General features: G+C 39.5%; 1 protein-coding gene across 1 annotated transcript in view; it reads right to left on the bottom strand.

Moving 5' to 3' along the window:
• HYDIN (HYDIN axonemal central pair apparatus protein) overlaps window positions 1-24,960 on the bottom strand; it is a 325,008-nt gene that overhangs the window by 247,858 nt on the left and 52,190 nt on the right. The window contains exons 10-12 of the mRNA XM_081963626.1: window positions 23,632-23,731; window positions 17,115-17,233; window positions 15,128-15,351 (exon numbers count right to left, since the gene is read on the bottom strand). Coding sequence (XP_081819752.1) covers window positions 15,128-15,351; window positions 17,115-17,233; window positions 23,632-23,731 — 443 coding nt within the window. The remainder of the gene's footprint in view (window positions 1-15,127; window positions 15,352-17,114; window positions 17,234-23,631; window positions 23,732-24,960) is intronic.

The following is a 24,960-nucleotide window of genomic DNA, read 5'->3' as shown; positions in this document are numbered from 1 at the left end:
TTTGCTGGGAGGAGGCGGGGGGAAGCTCTTTAGCCTCCGTTTCTTTTTCTGCCTCCTCGCTTCTCGTCCCCGCCAGGCGGATCTGATCGGAACGCCCGTGTGCAAGAGGCGAGCCCTTACTTTTATTATTACTTTTATATTTACTCCGTCTCCTCTGGTTGAAAAACACTGCTCTAAAGAACCATCAGACTCCCTGCTTTGTTTGAGGGGTATTTAACCATAGCTATCCTGTGGGAACAGTGAAGATGGGGGTGTGGAGGTTGCAAGTGGGTGTAGTCGAGAAACCCGTAATTCCCCTAAAACACCTGAAATTGCTTGCAATTGCCTCTGGACCCAAAGCAGGGAAGGCAGATATTATGAGCTACCACGGCTGAGCGACTGCAACAAAGCATGAAAAATCAGCGAGGTGATAATCTGGGTGAGATAATAAGATTGCTTGAAAGTACAACATTCCTGTAAATTAACTTTAACCTCCAGTTGAAAACTTTTTAAAGAAAGAGTGGTAGGAGACAGGAGGAAGAGCGGGTGCTAGAAAGCTCTCCAATCCTTGGTCCAGCAGCGAACAGACGAAGCCATTAGCAAGACAAAAGGAACAATAGATCTTGACAACTGCTTAAGGGTTAGAAAGCAAATTGGAATCTTTTGATTTTTGATTTTTACTCTGTGCTTTTGATTCTCACAATAACTTTTGACAATCTCTATGATTTGCTTTCGAAGCCGTGAATTTAAAAGATAAATAAATATAAAAGTTTAATTGTCTGCATTGCCATCTAGTAATAAATAAAAGTTGGCTGGAGAAAAAAAAGCTGGCTAAGGAGGATTCACCTTGAGCTATTGCTGATAATACTGAATTGACGATAAAGTCCCTCTAGAAGAAAGAAAATAAGACCAGTTGTGTAAACACGGTGTTGAGCTCTCTTGCTATATTATAATGGGCTGCTGAGAATGCCTTTCTGACAGCGCGTCCCCCCCCCCCCGTTTTTACTGGAAGAAGAAACTTGGATAACCCAGACAACTTATACTAAAGGTTATCTTTCTTTTTTTCCTCCTTTTGTTCATTTGTCTACTTTGGGTCCTCTTTTACCTACCCAAATTTTTATCTTTTTCTTTTCTTTTTCCCCCCCGTCCCTTTTTCCCTGCCTTTTTGCAATGAAGTGTGGATTACCATTGTGGAAATAATTTTGTGGCTTTTTCTTCTTTTTTCTTTTTGGGATGAGAGCTATTTCACCAGTCTTTTTTTTCTTGTTTCCTTTCTTGTTTCCTTTTTTTACTTCATGTTGGCATTATTAAGCGAATGGATTAAGGTAGCAAGAATCTGAAGACTGGGTCGAAGAACAGGGGCTGGTTTATTGGAGGCTGGTGCTTGGGCTGGTGTGGGTGGCTCCAGGATTACAATCAATCTACTAATTTATTCTTTGGATTATAAAATTTGATTATAACTAAAATACAACAATGTCAGAACCAAATACCAAGATGAAGAAAATAACATCATATGTGTCTGCAATAGCTACACTGCCCAGTTCAGCGACACAGAAAGCAACAGGCACAACAACGCAACAAGATAAAGCCATTTTGGAGCTAAAAAGAATGTTGCAAGCCATACACGTGGATCTCAAGGAGCAAATAAACAAAGTAGAAGAGAAAGTGGCAAGGTGGAAGACAAATTGAAAGAAGTCAAGGAAATGATGGGGGGAAAAGAGCAGAGACTGCAGAAGGTGGAAGAAAGAGCAGAAATAACAGAGAAAAAAGTGGAGGAGATGGATTATAGACATAACAATTGATGAAAAGCAAGATGGATCCAGTATACTTTGGGAAATGGAACGATCTGAATTCTACCTAAGATTTCAGAACATTGAAGAGGAGAAAGGAGAGAATTTAGCAGAGAAGATCGCAGAAATCCTCTCAGTGGCCACAGAAATGAGTAAGGAACACATTTTAGGTGGAACGGATGAGACATTTAGAGTACATACTGTAATGATGTGTATGTTTTATGTTATATTTTAAGTGCAATTGCTATGCTTAGCTCTTTAATAAGGCTAGGAAACAGTTAACCTTTTTAATGATGTCATCTAGGGCAGAAGTCAGTTTTTAAGATGGCTGCCACTGAATAAAGACAAGCTCTAGTTCAAGCTCCTTGCTGTTTGCCTTTATTTTATGCCAAGGTCATCACACGGTACCAGAAGTGGGGTGAGAAGAGTCATGGCAGCAAACAGCAACACAAAGAACACTCTTTCCCTGGATTTGGAATCAGGGAACATATCTGAAAACTGGTTAAGGTGGAAGGAACTGATAGAGCTTGTGTTTGCAAGACCTGATGCAGACAAACAGACTAATCAGCAGAAAGCAGCACACTTTCTAATATGTGTGGGACAGAAAGGACGTGATGTGTGCAGAGCCTGGCAAGCAAGTGGGGAGATCACTGCAGAGGACAAAAATAAAACAGAGGTACTGTTTGCAAAGTTTGAAGCATACTGTAACCCGAGAAAAAACTTCACAGTGCAGAGTAAACTGTTTTATGAGAGAAACCAATGTGGAGGTGAATCTGTGGATGATTGGGTGACCCAGCTACGCTTCCTTGCCAAAGACTGTGCTTTTTATGATGCTGGAGATATGATTAAAGACCGTATTTTGATGGGCAGTAAGTCTAAGGAAGTTCAGGAAAAACTGCTGCAGGAAAAAGACTTAAATCTTGAGAAAGTCGTAAGGATTGCTAGAGCATATGAAATATCAAGAAAAGACACGCAGATACTGGAAGGAACACAGCACCAGATCAATGGTATAGAAACTCAAAGCAATAGATATGGTCAAGAAAGGGCATACAAAGGAACAAAAGGCACCTATGGCACTGGAACAAGTAACAGAGAAGCAGCTTGTGGATATTGTGGAAATATGCACCATAAAAGCAGTGTCTGTCCTGCAAGGGGGCAAACATGCAACAAATGCAGGAAAAGAAGACACTTTGCTAGCATGTGTAAACTGTCTTTGCGAACCGAAAGGCCACAAACACGGGCTGTATATGCCATAGAGGACAATGATGACAATGCAGGGTCAAACTCGGACTGCTCCCCGATATATCTTGCAGCAATACAAAAAGCACATCAGTCTGCAGATGAAGCCAAGGTAACATTACAGATAGGAGCCAATAAAACTTCAGTCACATTCAGAGAATGAGCCAGACGTCGCGACGACACAACATGCAGTCTCGATAGTCCGAGACCGCCGTTGATTCTTTTACCAGCTGCACAGTCCATATGGACCTAAATCATCCCGGAGAGACGGTGACAGGGAGACAAATCCTTGCTGGTCTCAGGGACACCGCAAAGTCCCTGATTGACCCAAGGGAAGTTCTCCAAGCCGGCGGTAAACAGACAGCCCCCAAGCTGACAAACTCGGAGACGGCTCCGGAAAGAAGGCAGTTAAAGTGAGTCCAGCTGGTGAGATTTTTTTTTCTTTGAGAATGATTGCCCAAAAAAAGTTTTTTTTAAAGATAAATCAGTCCTTTAAGCAAAAGAACAAAGCGGCAAAATTTATCTTTATTGGACTGCCTTAGAAAGTTTTTTTTCCTTCCTCTTCTATGTAACAGCGTTTTGTGTATTGAAGTGATTGGAATGCTTCCTGTTTCTCCTCTTAAGTGAATGAATTGATTTTTTCTCCTAATCTGTGCTACCTTTATTTTTTGGCTGATCTAAAACTTTTTTTACTTTAATAATCCTTCCTCTTATTGTTTATTAAATTTTATTAAAGACACTTAGAGATTTTGTTTTCCTTAAGCTTGATACAAATAAGAGAAAGTTGAATCTGCCATTCGGAAGCCAGAACTTGGTTTTTTTCTCTTTTTGAAACAAAGTATCCTTTGCTCTATTTTCCCTGAGTTTGTTGACATTGCTAACTAGAGGGTTTGCAGCTTGTCTGTAGAGACTGATAACGGCTGAAGGACACAGACTGTTTTCTTGCAGGTGTCCTTGTGGAATATTTTGGACAAGGGAAGGGAAAGAAAAGAAAAGATAGAACCCTCATTTTTTTTGAAAAAAATTAAAAGGATCTTATGTTTAAGCAAATTTAAAACAAAAATATTTTTATACAGAAAAGAGATATTGAAGGCGAGAGTGGCAGTGGATTTTAAACTTTTTCTTTTCTTCTGGGAAATATGCATTTATATACAGATGAAGAAACCCTAAGTTACCAGGATTTTTTGGATGGAATTCTGATATTGGAAGGATTTGAGAGGTTTGATAAGAAGTTAGATAGATTATTGTCTGGCTCAATAAAAGATGACGGGAGTGGAGCCTCAAAAATTAAAGAAGGGAGTGAAGATAAAGAAGATAAAGACAAGATAACAGATGAACCTAATAATGGAGCACTTATAAGTGAAAGTGGAAAGGAGGGAACATGAAAAGAGGGAACATGGAAAAGTGAATCTGATTATTATTATATACCTGATGATCTGGATCTCTACCCCCCCCCCCTGTCAAGATATGGATTTGATGATGGAATTAAGAAGAGAAACAGCTTTAGAAAGACATCGGATAATCAAAGACATGTTCATTTTAATACCAGTTCAAGGGCAACAGGACTATATTCTCATATAGTCTTTCAAGCAAAAAAGTGCGGAGAGAAGTTTTTAAAAACTTTATAAAGAAGTTTATAAGAGAATTGACACAACAACTGGCTAAAGAGATAAGAGAGTTTTGTTACTGGAAAGACACAGGCTGATGATGAAGGTTAATAACGCAAACTTAGTTAACCGTTGGTGATTAATAAGTAGGATTTCTTGGACATTTTTAGAATGTTTTCTTTAAAATGTTTTTTGTTAATTAATAATCAATAATAATAATAATAATAATAATAATAATAATAATAATAATAATAATGAAGTAATAATCTCAATTAGTAAAAATAATTTGGATATAAACTGTAAATGGCGACCTGGGGAAAAGATTTATCAATTTCACGAATATATTTTTGTTTAGTTTTTATTATAAAGAGGTCATTTTTCTTGAGCACGTATAAACTTTACTAACAAACTTTTGTTTAGACTTTAGTATAAAGATGTAATTTTTCTTGGGTCAGAGGGGAGGAGATGTGATATAAATGACCAAAAAAAAAATTTCTGTTTTTTTTTCTTTAGATAACTACAATAACAATATGAAAATGTTAATGGATAATGTTTAATGATTTTTATATGTCTTGGCATTGGTAAAAGCAATTAAATATAAGCCTTAGATAGTGAGTTGGAATAAAAAAGGGAATGCTATAAAAGGGTAATTATTGGAGGTTTATAGGAATAGCTAATGAATGCCAGTAGGTGGCTGTGTCTTCAAGTGCAAATGATTCTAGATAAAAGCATATTTAAATAATTATAGCTAAATGAGAATGATGGTACATTGATGGTAAAATGCATAAAGATCTTCGATTTTAAAATGTAAATTAAAAATATGAAGGATGTATAGTAACACACGAAATTTATTTGTAACCAATCGACATGCTTTCTACAAGATGTAATGAAGAATGTTTTTTTTGTGTGTTTTTGTTTATTTAAAACAATAAAAAAAATTCTAAAAAAAAACCTCCAATCACATTCAAAATAGATACTGGAGCACAAGTAAATTGTGTGCCAAGCCACATATATCTGGAACACCTCAGGGATGAATCCCCTTTAGAGACTCTGAATTTACCGAATTTAATGGGATATGGTGGTGAAAAGCTGAAAGTAATGGGTCGCTGCCATGTACAATGTGCCTACAAGGGATGGGAAAGGGCTTTACAATTGTGATAGAAACGCAAGCCCCAGCTGTGCTAGGTCTCAAAACAAGTAAAGCGATTGGACTTGTGAAAATCATAATGACTGTGGATGGTGGGCACAGAGGTCTGACGGAAGATGACATTAAACGTGAGTACTGTGATCTATTCAAGGGCCTGGGGTGTCTCCCAGGCATAAGCCACGTATGTATAAAGGAGGGTGCACAGCCTGTCATCCATATGCCAAGGAAAATACCTCTTGTGGATAAAGTCAGACAGGAACTCACTAGGAGGGAGAAGTTGGGAGTAGTAAAGAAGGTCACTGAACCATCGGAATGGGTCAGTTCTATGGTTGTGGTGGAGAAGAAGAACACAGGTGCAATTCGTATATGCATCGATCCACGTGATTTGAACAAAGTAATAATGAGAGAACACTACAAATTCCCACCATAGAGGATATAGCACACAAGCTAGTAGGAGCAACAGTGTTCAGTGTACTAGATGCCCAGTCTGGTTACTGGCAATTGCGTCTTGATGAAGCTAGCAGTTATCTCACTACTTTCAACTTCCCTGTGGGTCGATGGCACTTCACAAGGGTGCCTTTCGGCATAGCATCGGCACAGGAGATATTTCAAAAGAAATCACATGAACTAATTGCTGGTCTACAGGGAAGTAATGATGATTTGTTGGTCTATGGAAAGGATCAAGTAGAGCGCGACAGAAACCTTATTGCTTTGCTCAATCGATGTCGTGAGAGAAATCTTAAACTCAATCCAAATAAAATGCAAATTAGGGTAGGAGAAGTGACATATTTTGGACACCTACTAACCAAAAAGGGTTTGAAGCCTGATCCAAAGAAGATCACAGCAGTTCTTAACATGAAGGCCCCAGCCTCCAGAAAGGAACTGGAGACATCGTTGGGCATTTTCAACTATCTATCGAAATTCTCTAAGGGCCTCGCAAAACAGACAACACCGTTACGTGCATTGCTGCAGAAGGATGCCATTTGGTGTTGGGATGCAAACATGGAAAGGACTTTTGACAAAGTGAAGAAACTGATCACTAAATATCCAGGGCCAATACTGAAATACTTTGACACAAATGCTCACACTGTGCTTCAAATAGATGCATCCCAGTTTGGGTTAGGTGCTGTACTGACTCAACAAGGACATCCGGTGGCTTATGCTTCACGTGCACTGACCACGACACAAGCCAATTATGCTCAAATTGAGAAAGAGATGTTGGCCATTGTGAATGGATGTGAGAAGTTTCACCAGTACATATATGGCCGTCCAGTAGTTGTAGAAACCGACCACAAGCCGTTGGAGTACATACTACAAAAACCACTGGCTTCTACACCTCCACGCTTGCTGCGAATGGTTATGAAATTATAGCAGTATGATCTCACAGTAAAGTATAAGCCTGGGAAGGAAAGTCCAATGGCAGATTGCCTGTCAAGAGTGTTTCCAAAAGGACATGAAGCCAGGGATGAACCTGAGGTGGAAGAGCAGGTACATACAATACTAGTCAACATGCTAATATCAGATGTACGGCTGGAGAAAATAAGACAAGACACCAAACAGGATAAAGTGCTAGAGAAACTAACGCGTGTCATGTGCAATGGCTGGCCAGAAAAATGCAAAAAGCTGTGTCCTGAGTTGCAGGAATTCTGGCCTGTGAAAGATGAACTATCCATTTATGAGGATATCATACTCATGGGTGACCGTATTCTTATACCTAAGTCGCAGCGGGCAGAAGTAATGGAACAAATTCATCAGGGACATTTGGGCATTACTCTATGTAAGCGCAGAGCACAGGAGGTGGTCTACTGGCCTCATTTGGACATTGAAGCACTTGTAAAGAAGTGACACCTGCCAGACATTTCAAAAAACAATGCAAAAGAACCTCTTACACCATGGAATGCTCCTTCATGGGCATGGCAGAGATTGGCTACGGACATTTTTCATTTTGGAGACATACACTATCTGATAATTGTAGACTACTACAGCAAATACTTTGAACTAGTGCAGCTAGGAAGTTTAAAAGTGGCAACAGTCATATGGGCCTTCAAGACAATACTTTCAAGACATGGAGTGTGTGAAGAACTGGTGTCTGATAATGGGCCACAATTCTCATGTGCCGAATTCCAGTGCTTCCTGCGTGAATGGAGAATCAAGCACAAACCCACAAGCCCTTATCACCCACAGGCCAATGGCCTAGCAGAGAAATATGTTGGCATAGCCAAATCCGCATAAATTGCAGCCTCGTTCCATTGCACATGAGCGGGTAATAGCTCAGAGGAACATAAACATGAGAAAGCAAAAACTGTATTTTGATAAATCTACCAAACCTCTTCGTCCACTGTGTGCCAGGCAAGCTGTGAGACACAGAGTCACTGGGAAAACATGGGAACCTGCTCGTTTTGTCAGAGAGGGCAATTCACCAAAATCATATGTAGTTGAAACCAAGTGTGGACATAAATTGAGAAGAAAGAGGTGTCATCTGCGTCCAGACACTGCAGCTGATACTGTGTTCGAAGAAGAAAACAACAAGGAAAGTGAACTGCAGGTGCATGATGGCACAAAACTGCTGAACACGGATATACAGCCTACCGAGAACACCAAGGATAATGTAAGCATATCAGCATGTGACAATGCTGGGACCGACTCACAACTTGACAGTAATTTTACTGATGATCAGACAGCGGTAACTTTCTCTCGCTATGCTCGGCTATTAAACCAAAAATATGGAAAGATTTTGTATCATATTAGATGTTTTATACTTAAGAAGGGAGATGTAATGATGTGTATGTTTTATGTTATATTTTAAGTTTAATTGCTGTGCTTAGCTCTTTAAGAAGGCTAGGAAACAGTTAACCTTTTTAATGATGTCATCTAGGGCAGAAGTCAGTTTTTAAGATGGCTGCCGCTGAATAAAGACAAGCTCTAGTTCAAGCTCCTTGCTGTCTGCCTTTATTTTATGCCAAGGTCATCACACATACAAGATATGCAATTAAAAATAACTTGCTCAGAGAGGTATATGTAAGATTTATTTTAAAAACTCTAAAAAATGAAATATTGCAAGCAACAAGAAGTACCACAATTAAATACAAATCTAGAGAGATAGTGGTATTGAAGCAAGTTCCGAGGAAGGTCAGAAAAATAAGAAAGGAATACCACTTTCTGACTAAGAGTCTGATTTTAAAAAGGGTGAGTTTTAGATGGCTGGTTCCAGAAGGGATTTTGGTAAACTGGCAAGAACAAAGGCACAGATTAGATACACTAGAGAAAACAGAATTATTTTATGAACAACATATAGTAGCAGAGGAGGAAATGCTGGTAAGAGAAGAAGGAGAAGCTAAATGCCAGGAAGCTAAGGGAAAAGATCAAAGGGAGATGAAGAAAGAACAGGAAGAGAAAGAGAAGGAGCAAGGGCCGAAGAGACAAAGGAGCAGAGAGAGCTAAGAATGACTAGATTGAGCTAAACCTATAAATCAATGACATGGAGGAAGAAATTAAAGTAATCTCCATTAACATAAAGGGACTAAATTCGGCAATAAAAAGAACATTCAAAAAATTAGAGAAATTGAAATTGGACACTATATGCTTACAGGAAGTACATATTAGAAAGCAACAAAGAAAATTTTTGGAACAGGTAAAACTAGGTAATTTATATATGGCTCTGGCTGACTAAAGTAAAAAGGGAATAGCATTATATATTACAAAGACAATACAATCAAATATAAATTTTGAAGATGGGGAGGGGAGAATACTGATGGTGGAGATAATGATAAATTTGAGAAAGATATTATTAGTGGCAATATATGCCCCAAATGATAAAGAAGAAGATTTTTTGAGAAACTACACAAAAAGATAATAGAATATGAATATGAAGATATATGTATTCTAGGAGACTTTAATGTAATCGTAAATAATGCAATAGACCATAAGTCTACAAAGATGAACAAGAAGCCAAGAAAAACCCTACCCAAAACATTTTTCATGATGGTGGAAGAATTAAATTTGCAAGATGTTTGGAGAATAAGATACCCGAAAGAAAGACAATATACATTCTACTCAAACAGACATTTGTCGTGGTCAAGAATAGATATGATGTGGATGTCAACAGAGTTAACACTCAAAACATGCAAGCTAGACATAGACATAAGCACATGGGCTGATCATAATCCAATAACAATGACTTGGAAGGGACAGAGGAAAAAGGGGATATGGACTTTAAACTCAAGAATATTAAATGAAAAAAGTTTCTAGCAATATATGGAAAAAGAATTGACATATTTCTTCCAGGAAAATAGAAAGGAAGACACATCATTACAGAACATATAGGACACTTGTAAAGCATATAGCAGAGGCCTTGCTTAGGGAAAAAGAATAGACAAAACAGACAAACTCAAAAGAAGTTGGAATCAGAGTATAAACGTTTGGAGACGGAACTGCAGAAAAACCCACAAAACAAAAAAGTAAAAAATATGTTGGAACTGCAAAAACATAAATTGAACCTGATAGAAAATGAAGACTTGGCAAATAAAATAAAATCGGCAAAACAAAACTTTTTTGAAAATGCAAATAAACCATTACGTTGGCTGGCTTACAAGATGAAAAAGGAAAGAGAAAAATGCTGATAAGCCAATTGGTGGATGAAGAAGGGAGTCTACAACATTCAAATTAAAAGAAGAAAAAATAATTGAGAACTACTACAACAAGTTGTATCAACATGAGAGGGTTCCATTAGGGAAAATAAGACAATTCTTAGAGAAAACTAGAATAACTAAAATCCCAGAAAAATTTAAGAAGGCACTAGAAGAAAGAATTACAATGATGGAGGTAACAGATACCTGAAATGGAGGGTGAAGACTTAAGGGAGATTATGATAACAATGCTAGCAGATTATATTAAAAGAGATAAACAACAGCTAGGGTGGGATATGGATTTGATATATAGAATTAACTCAGCATATGCTAGAACACACAATGTTCCAAGGGAAGTTCATGTTAAATTTTTTAGAAAGACTACAAGAGATGAGATTCTAGGAGTTCAAAGGGGGGAAACCTTTAAGATATAAGGACAAAGAAATAACCATTCTGAAACAGATACCAAAAAGAATAAGAGATAAGAGGAAGAAATTCTTCTTTCTAACTAAACAATTATATTTTAAAAATATCTGGTTCAGGTGGTTAATTCCAGAAGGCTTGTTGATTTTCTGGGAGGGGGATAGAGTGAGAATTAATACAGTGGTGGAGGAAGAAGCCTTCATGGAAAAACACAAGAACCTCCTAGATGAAACAAGAGACACTGCACAAGACATGAAGTGGGGAGGAGCCATGGCTCAGCCAACAGACAGGGGAAAAGAGACAGCAATGAGACTGTCACAGAAATGATTTAAATGATTTAATGAACATTCTACCTAGATTTATCTTTTTATTCCAGATGATACCGGTGCTTAAATCAGATAAAACTTTGTTAAATTGGCAAACAACATTAAATAAATTTGTTTGGAAGGAGAAAAAACCGAGAGTAAAGATGAAGATTATGCAAGATACTTGTGAAAGAGGCGGCCTTAGACTCCCAAACCTTCGATTGTACTATGAAGCTGCGGTACTAACGCATGTAGCAGATTGGTTTGGGAAAACAAAAATGGATTTGCTGAATATAGAAGGCCATGATCTTGTTCTGGGATGGCATGCATATCTTTTTTATGAAGATAGGGTGGATAAAGTGTTTAACAATCATGTTCTCCGAAGTGCCTTGATGAGAATATGGAAGAAGCACCGGCCCAATTGGGATTATAAAATACCGCTTTGGTTGGATCTTGCAGACACCATGGGGATTATGAATATTAAGTCACTCGGGGGTTGTTTATATAAAGATGTGCTTATTGCTGATGGGGACGAATGGAAGTTAAAAACTTTGGAACAACTGTTGGAAGAAGGAATTATTTTAAATTGGTTACATTACATATAGCTACAAAAGAGATGGGAAGAAGATTGTAGGGTCGGTTTTATGGATAAAGAAGTGGAACTGATCAAGCAGATAAAAGAGACTGGCCCCAAACAAGTTAAAAGAACATATAATGTACTGTTAGAAAGAGACTCAGAAAGTGAATTGGTTAAGGATTGTATGATTAAATGGGCTCAGAATTTTGGTGGAGTGGTCATGTTGGAACCGTGGGAAAAAATATGGGTTCAAAATGTTAAATTTACACAGTCACAGAATTTAAGGGAGAACTTTTATAAAATGTTTTACAGATGGTATTTAGATCCTAAAAAATTATCATGCATGTACCCAAATGTTCAACCAAAATGTTGGAGATGCGGGTGCCTAGATGCTACCTTTTTTCATGTATGGTGGACTTGCAACAAGGTTAAAGCTTTTTGGATAAAAATATGGTGGGTTATGCAAAATGTATTTAAGAAAAGAATACAATTCACTCCGCAAATGTTTTTATTGGGTATAGCTAAGGATTTTACTAAAGGGGAAACAAAATTGGTCTTGCATATGGTCACAGCAGCTAGGTTGTTGATTGCGCAACATTGGAAAAAAGATTTTTTACCAACAATTGATCAATGGATTCAGAAGGTGGCGGGGTTCGCCGAAATGGCAAAAATTTCAGCTTTCTTAAAAGCTCAGAAGCAGGAGAATTATACACAGGAATGGGTAAAATGGATTGATTACATACAGAATAAATACCAGACTAGGAGGTATTATGTAGCCTTTAGGTAAGAATGTTTAGACTGATAGATGATTCGAGTAAATAATACATGGGCTGCTTGGAATTGTTAGAGTGGTGTATAGCGGAAGTCAGGGGGGGGGTTGAGTGGGAGGTGGGGGTGGGTTAGGGTGGAGGGTGGGGTAATATATATGCATAATTAAACTAGAAGATGGGATTAATGAAATATTGTTATTTTAAGAGAAATTTATATTATGATTTATATAAGTTTAATTAACTTAGAAGATGGGATTAATGGGCTATTGTTACTTTAAGAGAAACTTATATTATGTTTGTTGGGAGGTGAGGGGGTATAATATGTGAATGAGTAATCTATTTTAAGATGGGGGAGGGGAGGAGGTAAAGTATTTAGTATAATATTTGAATGAGAAATTTTTTGGGGGGGGGTTGGGGGGAGGGGAGGGGGCATAGCATCTGTATGAGATTTACATTGTATGGTGGGGGGGTTAAAAGGGGGGAAATTTGTTTGTATAAAACTTTTTCAATAAAAAAGAAAGAAAGAAATGATTTAAAAACACATTGCAATTGTTAATACGATGAAATGGTTAGAAGTGATATAAAGTATAGTTGAAGATGTTAAAGAATTTGAAGTAAACCTAAACTGCTAATATGTATGTAATAATGATATTTTGATATATATAAAATAAGAGAGAGATGTAAGACCCCGGGGAAGTACCACCTTCCGTATGATGTAGCTGTCAAAAATTTTCTCCACATTTATGTACCCTTTTCCCCAAAATACTTGAAAAAACCAATAAAACTTTTTTTTTTAAAAAATGATGGAGGTAACAGAAGGCATCAAAAGGCAAAAGAAGGGGAAAACACCAGGACCAGATGGATTACCGGCAGAACTGTACCAAACATTACAAGAAATATTAAGTAATGTAATGTTGCAACTATTTAATGACTTACTAAGGGAGGCAAAGATACCAGAAACAGGGATGGAGGCATGTATAATACTTATACCAAAAGAAGAGTCAGATCTACAACAAGTAAAGAACTATAGATCTATTTCACTATTAAATGTGGATTATAAAATTTTTGCATCAATAATGGCAGAAAGAATGAAGAGACTTTTAAATGAATTCATGCACATAGACCAAAATGGATTTCTCCCTGAGACAGCTCAGAGACAATATGCAAATTGTATTGAATATGCTAGAGTACTATGAAGCCCACCCAGAAAAGCAAATGGCGTTGTTGATACTGGACGCACAAAAGACCTTTGATAATGAGAACTGGCAATTTATGATAATGCAACTTCAAATGATGGGATTTGGTGAGGGATTTATAAATATGATTAAAATGATATACAATAACCAATTGGCAAAGGTAATGGTAAACGGTGATATGACAGAGAAGATAGCGATTGCGAAGGAAACTAGACAAGGATGTCACTATCGCCATTATTATTTATACTGACACTAGAGATTTTGAATAGAGAAATGAGACAAAATAAAGAGGTAAAGGTATGAGGGTCAAGAAAGAATATAAATTACAAGCATTCGCATATGATTTGGCGTTTATTATGGAGGATCCAATAGAAACAGGGCCAAAACTAGCTGAAATAATAGAAGAATATGGAGAAGTAGCGGGTTTGAAGATTAATAAAGATAAAACAAAATTTTTGGTGAAAAATATGACAGAAAAACAGAAGAGAGAGTTGATGGGGAAACTGGACATACAGGTGGTGAAAAAAGTAAAATATGTGGGTATCCAATTGACATCAAGGTGTGCTACACTAAAGGAGGACAACTATTATAAGGTGAGAAAACAAATAGAAATAGATCTGGACAGATGGAAAAATCTACAATTATTATTGATGGGAAGAATAGCAGTAGTAAAGATGAATATAATATCAAGATTGCTATACCTATTCCAAACAATACTGATAAAACTAGAGAAAAATATTTTGAAAGTATGAATAAAATAGTGGGGAAATATATATGGCAGGGGGAAAAACAAGAATTAATATTAAAATATTGCAAGATGCAAGAATTTGAGGTGGATTTGGATGACCAAACTGGGAATTGTATTATCAAGCAGCAGGATTAGCTTGGATGAAAGAATGGATCTTATTGAGAAATGCAAGATTATTGACATTGGAGGGTCATGATTTGCAACTGGGTTGGTTGGGTGGTAAATAGAGCAACCCAAACTGTATATTATAACCTATTAAATGAAATAATAAATGTATAAGAAGGACAAATGTAAAGAAGAAGAAGAATTATGTGAATGTATACTTAAAATGGTATGTAAGAGAACAAAAAATTTTTAAAAACCCGCAAAAAAAATTCTTTCTAGAAAGCGAAGGTCATCCTTTGTCTCTACACCTGGCTGGAACTGGATGGGTGGAAGCTGCCAGAGTGGCAGTAGAAAATTGGACCATGTGATGGACCTGTGGGTGTAGGGGCAGGATCTTGAACTTTCAACTGGGTGGAGAAACCTGGAAGCTTTCAGATTGGTATTTTCCCAGAGTGCCAATATGGTTCTCTTAATAAATTGGAATTTTGAGGAATCCTTTGCTTCAGACTCTGATTTACTTTTGGATGTTATTTGGAACGCTGATAGCAAATGCCTCTGTGAAAGTTGGCTAACCTTAATAAGTAGTCTAACTGATGTACAAGAGGTTGAGGCTTACCGAATCACTAAGGTCACAGGTTGGGGAGATCCATTCACGTGGAACTTGAACTCTTCCGAGAAGGGGCCCAGAACAGTAGAACTGAAAGAAATGTGAATGGCCTGATGGCCACCTGGCTCAACGATTCCTTCTCTGGGTTGAAAGGCAAAGCAGGCACCCAGCACAGTGGAGGGCCACATCAGGTGGAAGAGGGCATCAATAGCTCCTTGGTTAGATAAGATGGCCTGGCACAGAGAGAAGGGAGAAGGATGAGTGAGGGAAGTAACTTGGCAATTGAAGAACCAACAGTGATATCTCTGAGTTACTTCTAAGCTCTGTGAAAAGCCTCAGTTCAAAGGTATCCACTTGAATGGGGTTCTGGCACTGGGTTGCATTAAAACTGGCCTGAACATTCATTATTGGTGGCTGTGACAGTGTATATCATGGCAACTGAGTCCAGCATCGTCACCGGGGCATCCCTGAATCCATACCCATTTATTTTGCAAAAATGCCTACGTCCTAGGCTTCTTCTCATCACCAGCCTCTGGCCTGACAGACCCTGAAGGCCCTTTGCTGAAGGGCAGGTGCCCCTCATGGTCTTCCAAAGCTTGTAAAGATCTGATTGCTTCAAAAGACATTTGGAGATTTGGTGCCATGGGGGCAAATTTGGGATTTTATGTACATTCTTATTTAGATATTATGTATTTTATGCACTACTTTTATGCGTTTGCACTGATGATATATACAGGTAGTCCTCAACTTACAATCATTCCTTCATGACTGTCAAAGGTTATGAAGACACTGAAAAAAGTGACTTATGACCAGTTCTCACACTTATGACTTTGGTAGCATCCTCAAAGTCACGTGATTGAATTTCGGATACTTGGCAACTGACATTTTTTGCAATGGTTGCAGCATCTGTTGAGATGGTCATTTGCAACCTTCCTGGGGACTTCTGACAAGCATTCATTTAATGACCACATAATTCACTTAACTATAATAGTTTGCTTAACGACCAGGGCAAAAAAGGTTGTAAAATGGGGCACAACTCACTTAACAACCACATTCCTTAGCAACAGAAATTTTGGACAGAATTATGGATACAAGCCCAGGACTGCTTGTACTCCTGAACTGCTTAAATTGAAACAGGATTGAAGCAATCTACTGATACTCACAAGTGAGGCAACAGCATTTTCCACCCCATTCCTAAGAGGTCTGTAAGGAGGGTGCATCCCTGTCCTATTTTCTCCATTTATTCGTACCCATTGACTGTATTCATATTTATGTTTATACTTATGCCTGTTATCTTTTACATGTTTGACAAACTAAATAAATAAACATTTGGCAGTGACTCAGAACAGACCTGCAGAGGGAGGACAATGAATGCAGCCAATTTTATAGCAACCATTGTGTTGATTTAACGATGGGCAAATAGTAATACTTATGCTTAATAGTGAGGAAAGGCCTGAAAGAAAAGAGTGAAGAACAAACAGGAAGAAAGAACTCAGCACTTTAAAAGAGAAATAAAATCCTAGTCTTCTCCTAATTTTTCATTTAATTTCTCAAGTTTCCTCTACAAACTCGATCAACATATTGTAAGAGGAAAGAGAATCTTACTGATTCTAGACCAAGCAAAATCCAAAAACTCTAGGGAATTCCCGGAAGTGTGGCGTTCAGAGAAATCAGCCTCAATAGACCCAAAGAAAGACAAACCACATTTACACAACATTAGAAATGGGCAATAAAAAGCAAAGGAGGAAACAAAAAGATGAGCACATATTGTCTCCAGCAGCCAATATCCAGATAAGCAGGGATAAACACCACGCAAACAGTCATACAGAAAACAATACCCTCATCCAGCACTGGCAAGGCAAGCTACCATATATATATATATGAGGGAGTAGAGCCCACAATCCCCAGCACTGATGATGTTCTCTAATCAGGTAAAGAAACATCTGCAAGCAAACAACCAAGCTCAGAGACCACACACTGTAACAACGGAACTTACCTCATAACTGTGAGATGATCCCACAAAAATTTTCCCAACATCCAGCTGATCAAAGTTGAAAAGTAGCTTGGGGCCTATTGCCTCCCCCTTGATACGCAGAGGGAGCCTGGTCTCTCGGCCTGTAGAAATGATAGCTCGTTTTCAGGAAGTTAATTGTGGCACAATTCTTTAAACAATATTGGACAAAACAAACCAGATCAGAAAGTGGAGGCATTGAGCTTTGCTCCTTGCTGTGCACAAATCACTCTCTTCTTGCCTTGGAGTTCTGCTATTTATTCATTTATTCATCATATGGCATGTCACAGATGGATTTGCAATATATATTAACATTTCACCTAGATTAGTAAAACATAATAAAATATAAGTGTTAAAAAGATCTATGTTCAAACACCAATGTCTGGGCTATCTAACCATTGAAGTGCAGCATCGTTCATATAAGAAATGAGATACTGGATCGGTAGATGCCCTTAGTTTATAGCCGCTCACGATGTGATTTACACTTTAATGTGGAACCCAGAGGGGAGGAAACTGTGCCCCGTTTATGCAGGGAGTACCAGCAGACGTGTGTGAGGCAAGAATCCTATTCAGGATTGTCCATTGCTGACATGGTAGTTAGTAGAAAAGAATTCTGCCATGCAGCCCTCCACTCCCAGTGGGGGGAGTTCTATTAGATTGGCTGCTTCGGACACCTGGTTTTCAGAGGATGCTTGAGGAACTTATAGAATAGACTAGAATAGAATGGAATAGAATAGAATTCTTTATTGGCCACACAAGGAATTTGGTGTATATGCTCTCAGTGTACGTAAGGAGAAAAAAATAAAATTCATCAAGAATAAAAATGTGCAACACTTAGTGATAGTCAAGGTTACTAATAAGATTGTATTAGGAAACAAATAAAAACAAATAAATTGAAAGATACCAGCAACATGGTTATAGCAATAAGTTTGAAGAGATAGATACTAGTAAGGAAGAGAACAATAATAGTAATACAGTCTTAGTAAATTATTTGACAATGTTGTGGGAATTAGTTGTTAAGCAGAATGATGCAAGGAAAAAACTGTCCTTGTGTCTAGTTGTTCTGGTGTGCAGTGCCCTATAGCGTTGTTTTGAGGGTAAGAAGTTGAAACAATTTATGTCCAGGATGTGAGCTTCTCTGTAGACATTTGCACAGCCCTCTTTTTGACTCGTGTAGATCCTCAATGGAAGGCAGGTTGGTAGCAACTGTTTCTTCTGCAGTTCTAATTATCTGTTGAAGTCTGTGTTTGTCTTGTTTGGTTGCAGAGCCAAACCAGAGAGTTATAGAGGTGCAGATGACAGACTCAATAATTCCTCTGTAGAACTGAATCAGCAGCTCCTTGGGCAGTCTGAGCTTCCTGAGTTGGTGCAGAAAGAATATTCTTTGTTGTGCTTTTTTGACGACATTTTTCATGTTAGGTGTGCATTTTTTGTCTTGAGATATGATAGAACTTAGAAATTTGAAGGACTCTAAGAGGTGGTAGTATAGGAGGTTTTCTTCTGAAATCCACCACCATTTCTACAGTTTTGAGTGTATTTAGTTCAAGATTGTTCTAGTTGCACCACAAGGCTAGTTATTCAACCTCCCTGTATGCAGATTCATTGTTGTCTTGAATGAGACCAATCACCGTTGTATGCCAGACTAATCTTATTGCATTCTTTGATAATATGACAAAATTAGTGGACCAGAGGAATGCCGTCGATATAGTTTACTTGGACTTCAGTAAGGCATTTGATAAGGTAGACCATAACCTACTACTAGATAAAGTAGAAGAATGTGGGTTAGACAGCATTACCACCAGATGGATTCGTAACTGGCTGACCAACCGCACTCAACGTGTAGTCCTCAATGGAACTGCATCTACATGGAGGGAAGTATGCAGTGGAGTACCCTAAGGCTCTGTTTTAGGCCCAGTACTCTTCAACATCTTCGTCAATGATTTGGATGAGGGAATAAATGGGGAACTCATCAAATTTGCAGATGACACCAAGCTGGCAGGAATAGCCAACACTCCAGAAGATAGGCTTAAGATACAGAAGGATCTTGACAAACTTGAACATTGGGCACTATCTAATAAAATGAAATTCAATGGTGAAAAGAGTAAGGTTCTACATTTAGGCAACAAAAATGGAATGCACAGGTACAGTATAAGTGATACCTTGCTCAGTAGTAGTAACTGTGAAAGGGATCTCGGAGTCCTAGTGGACAACTATTTAAATATGAGCCAGCAGTGTGCACCAGCTGCCAAAAAAGCCAACACAGTTCTAGGCTGCATAAATAGAGGGATAGAATCAAGATCACGTGAAGTGTTAATACCACTTTATAATTCCTTGGTAAGGCCACATTTGGAATACTGCATTCAGTTCTGGCAACCATGATGTAGAAAAGATGTGGAGACTCTGGAGAAAGTGCAGAGAAGAGCAACAAAGATGATTAGGGGACTGGAGACTAAAACATATGAAGAACGGTTGCAGGAACTGGGTATGTTTAGTTTAAAAGAAAGAAGGACTAGGGGAGACATGATAGCAGTGTTCCAATATCTCAGGGGTTGCCACAAAGAAGAGGGAGTCAAACTATTCTCCAAGGCACCTGAGAGTAGAACAAGAAGCAATGGGTGGAAACTAATCAAGGAGAGAAGCAACTTAGAACTAAGGAGACATTTTCTGACAGTGAGAACAATTGACCAGTGGAAGTTGTCTCCAGAAGTTGTGTATGCCCCAACACTGGAAGTCTTTAAGATGTTGGATAGCCATTTGTCTGAAACGGTATAGGGTTTCCTGCCTAGGCAGGGGGTTGGACTAGAAGACCTCCAAGGTCCCTTCCAACTCTACTATTGTATTGTATTGTATTGTATTGTATCATTTGCAAAACAGTATTTTAACAGAGGGATCTTTTGAGATGCAGTAATTGGTGTATAGCAGTGGGGGTTTCCGGATCCCACTGCAACCGGTACGCTGCGACAGGGCTGGGCATCCACATGTACACATGCGCCTGCGTACCCACCGCCCACAACGCTCCAGCTGCTCGGCGGAGTGTTGCGCAGGCGCCATACGCTCTGTGCGAGCAAGGGAAGAGAACCAATCTCCTCTGCCCGAAGACTTTTCTCAGCACCCTAGATCTCCACTTTGTCTCCAGAAAAAGCTATTGCCATCGTCGGGATTTTGGCTAGTGAAAGAAACATGGGATGGAAAGGAAACTTCGGGATGCAGGAGCGCCAGGTCGGGAATTTCCCAGGAACCTGGAACCTGCCGCATTCCAAAGTTTCCTTTCCATCTCGCACTTCTTTCACTAGCCAAAATCCCAACAATGGCAATAGCTTTTTCCAGAGAGAAAGAGGAGATCTAGCATTCCTAGAGAAGCCTTCATGCAGAGCAGATTGGTCCTCTTCCATCCACCCCTTCCCCCAAATTTGCCCGGATCTGTCATACAGCAAAGAGATATGGTAGCTGGAGCAATAGCAGCAGTAGCAATAAGCATTGCATGACAGATCTGGGGGATTGGGGGGATTGCAGCGCCCTCTTCACCAGCCCTTTCTCGGGTGGTTCTGGACGGCAGAGAGCACAATAACAGCATTTTTTGGTGGCAGCATGGTGATCTTGGCTACCTGGAACCGTCTAAGAAGGGACAGGTGAAGCGGGCGCTGTGTGAGAGATGTAAAGCAAGGTGGCTCATTGCTCGGCCTCCCCCTTCTCCAGACAACCCAGTAGGAGGGTGGTCAGCTTCTGCTCCTGGCCCGGGAGATGGATCTGGCCAGGAGGAATGCAAGCCCCATTTTTGCAATCAGGGAGGAAAAAGAGCGTTTCGGGAGGTGGGCAGTTCCAGGTTGCAGGGATCGCCCAGTGCCTGAAACGGTCTTTTTCCTCCCCAATTGCAAAAATGGGGCTTGTATTCCTCCTGGCCAGATCTATCTCCCGGGCCAGGAGCAGAAGCCGATGACTGGGTTGTCTGGAGAAGCGGGAGTCCGAGCAGTGAGCCACCTTTTGATTTTGAAGAGGCAAATTTTTAAAAAAGGTTTTTGCACTCTGCAGACCTCCCCAAAACGGCCCATTTTTGCGAAAACAGGTTGTTTTTTGTCAAAAAAAGAACATGCATAGCCTTTAGGAGGCTTGAAGAGTGCTCCTGGGGGCTGGGAGGCCCCCCCAAAACGAGCAAAAAATGTCCCGTTTTTTGCAAAAATAACCCCGTATTTTGTCAAAAAAACCACCATGCATAGCCTTTAGGAGGCTTAGAGTGTTCCTGGGGGCTGGAGGGCAAAAAACAGCCTGTTTTCTGCTCATTTTCGCCCTCCCCAGCCCCCAGGGGCACTCTGGAATCCTCCTAAAGGCTATGCACGGCCATTTTTGCAAAGGGGGCAGGGTTTCAGGAGGCCAAAAATGCTGTATTCAGTGTATAAGATGCACCCAGATTTTCAGCCTCTTTTTGAGGAGAAAAGGTGTGTCTTATACTCGTGGTGATTCAAGCAGCAGAAAGGAAGCCCTTTTGACCTGCAACTAATATCTACTTGAGGTTTTCAACTTCAAAAGAAAAGGTAGCCTAAATTAAGATCTTTGAATTGGGCAAATGTTTGGTCTTTTAGTACAAAGAATTACAGTATTTAAAGAGTTTACATCAAAAGTTTAATATTTACAGCAAACTATTGTGTGAGAATGGACAGCATTACAAACACAATATAACCATCTCACACTTTCCCTCTTCCCATGGGTTCCCCAAGGTTGCTGGAAAACCATGTTTTAAGGGCTTTCCAGAAGATTGTTGGGGCAAGACTAAGCTCACCTTGGGGGAGGGGGAATGATGTTACAGATGGCAAGATCCCCAGGGAAGCATCAGTTCACTATAATTCCCTACTAGAAGCCCAAAGAGCCAGGGCACCTGAGACTGTTGGGTGGTAGATGGATTGCAACCAACATTATCTCCCTGAATCAAAGGGAAATTGTGAGCTTCACAACATGTACTCCACATGTTGATTCCTTCCAAACTGAAAATTTTTTGCAGCTGACTCAGAGCTGAGCCACTTGGTCCTGGGATTCCATCTATGTTCTGAACAGCGTTGGAGCTGATATGAACATTAACCACAAGCTCATATCTTAATCTTAATTATTTTGGGAAGTAATTAGTTTACAGATATAGAGAGACTTTCTCTGTGGCAAAGATTTTGTGCAGCGAGTAAAACTTTATTTCAAGATTACAAGACAAAAACAACAAAAAAGAAAGTGGATCATTAATGAATCAAGATTTATTCACAAAAATCTTAATTAAGAGAAGATGTAAGAAATCTTTAAAATGAACAAGGGAATAGTCTTTTTTATCATTTTTCTCCTTTTATTTTTATCACTTTTGTTTTGGACAAAAGTGCTTTGAAATACTTTTTTACTAAGCCAATGTAATGGTATGTGAAAAAGACCTTGAGAAATGGGCAAAGGGGTGCATAGGGAATAATCCATTGATGTTTCCATTTTTTTCACTATTGGTTCGCTTGTGTGTGCGCGCTTATGTGCAGAAGCATCTGGGCAGGTGGGCGGAGCCTCCCATTGCCGCTACTCCCATTTTGCCCGATCAGGGCCAAACCGGGAGCAAACCACGTCTGGTGCAATCCAACCCTCACTCCTCAGGCTGTAAAGGAAACATTCCCAGTATCACTACATTACTTAAACAGTGATCTGTATATATTGATTTCCAGAATACTGTATGTCCCAATTATTCTTTCTTTTAATGATTAAAATGTTGCAAAAAGCAAGTTGGCCATTCTTCTTCTCTTCCATCGTAAATTGAGTATTTGGGTGGACATCATTCAAGTGCTCTAGAAATTTCTTGAGCAATTCCTTACCATAATCCAGGTCACAAAAGAGTTGTTTACATACCAAAACCAAATGGGTGGTTTTAAAGGCGCAGTGTCTGATACCTATTGCTCAAATTGCAGCTAGGCAAATGGCAATAGGATATGATGTATGGCAATTAATGGCATTCACAAGGGCATAATAAAACATACTCTTAATGGATCTTTGGAAACCCATACAGACACTCTGGAAAGGCTTCCACCTTGGAAAGACTTGTGCATCTCAGATGAAATTGATCCATAAAAAGGGATGTTACCAGCTTTAATGTCTGCAAAAAAGCAAGGAGACTTTATATACAAACACAAGAATGTGATAGCTTGGTTCTCAAAAAAGGAGAATTAAAAATGCCGAGAGCCGCTTGTTTTTCTTTTGTCCAGAAGAGCAGATGACATACATCATCCTATCCTATAGGCCAGAGGTCACCAACCTTAGCCACTTTAAGACTTGTGGACTTCAACTGGCTGGGGAATTCTGGGAGCTGAAGTCCACAAATCTTAAAAGTGGCCAAGGTTGGTGACCCCTGCCACAGGCTTCTGCTTAATTATAACTGAGAGAGATTCCTGTATTTGCCGTAACTGAGGATCAGGATATCAGGACCAGTTTTCACAAGGCTGGGAAACTAAAATCACCCGTATCCTAAAATAGGAATATGTATTTAAGGTTATACCCGTAATATCACAGTAGACCGTCTGAAGATACATCCCGGCTTCTTGTGGTCTGAACATCACACTGATTTCAGTTGTAGAATTGGGCCAAACATCTCCCTCCTAAAGAAAAATAGAATAAAGACAATGAATATGAAAGCTCAAGAAAGTCTGTCTTTCAGCTCTGTTTTTTAAAATTCTGGAACAGGCACATGCAAATATTACCAATATTATTCTGGATGACAAAAGGGGCTGAAAAGAGGCCCAAAAAAACTTTTTAAACTAAATGATGCAGGAAACAGCGCAACTGAACCTGCTTCTTCTTAGAGTTGGATAATGTCTGAAAAGGATGAGAGAACAGCCTGACTTTTGTTTCTGTTGCTCTGCAGGTTCACCTTCTTACTCAAAAACCATTTTGTACAACCATGTAACTGGATTAAAAACCAGAAGTATATACTGCATTTTCTTCCTCCCTGCTGCCCTCTGGCCTGTTCTGGAGAGCTCATCACATGGGGAGCACAGAGCCCGCTTCTTCCTGGGACGAAGGGCAACTCACAGGGCTTCGCTGGGAGTTTTAGACTGTTAAAAGCAGGGGAGGGAGACCTGAAGCACAAGGAGTGATCCACTGGAAAACAGTCTGAATTCCGATGCAGTTATAAAGTGTGTTGGCACATGGCCACATTACTTAGCAACAGGAATTCTGGCCGTTCTGGTTGCCATCATTAAAAAAGGACCACATGGGCCATTAAGCAAAATCCAGAAACCGTGATCACCTGATTGCAGGAATATTGTGACAGCCAGAACTAAGAGAACCCATCCTAATGGCACATTCATTTGGTGCCAGAACTTTGAACGGTCGCTGAACAAATGGTTGTAATCCAGGGACTATCTGTAATAAAATCCATCCAGGCCCACTCCCCAATCGCCAGGGATACAGAGAGGCTAGAGAAAGCCGACCAGCTCTCCAGAAGCAGACCTGGCCTCAGGAGAAACAGGAGAAGCCTTGGCATCTGCTCTCATTCTTGGCTACAGAGCTCCCCAAGTGTCCAATGCACATTTTAAGCATGCTTCCATGCCCAGCAGTTCTTACTGTCACAGAAAAGGCTCAACATTTCTTGTCTTAAAGGAAGGGGAATGTGTACATAACCATTGTGAAACAAATGGTCATCATCTGAAGTGAAAGGCAAAAAATCAATCTGAGGTGTCTTGGAGGTTTGGGACCTCCATCCAGCTGAGCTTTGGCATATGAATCCAATTGCTGTTGCACTGAAATGGGATTTAGCAGGAAGACCCATGTTCCTTTTCTGGCCCCAATCTTTCAGGACACCCTGACTCCTGGAGAAAGGAAAATG

The sequence above is a fragment of the Natrix helvetica genome, assembly GCF_964273705.1.
Source record: "Natrix helvetica genome assembly, chromosome: 10".
Taxonomy (NCBI): Eukaryota; Metazoa; Chordata; class Lepidosauria; order Squamata; family Natricidae; genus Natrix; species Natrix helvetica.
Note: the sequence above shows the minus strand (reverse complement) of the source record. Positions and strands in the feature narration are given on the sequence as shown.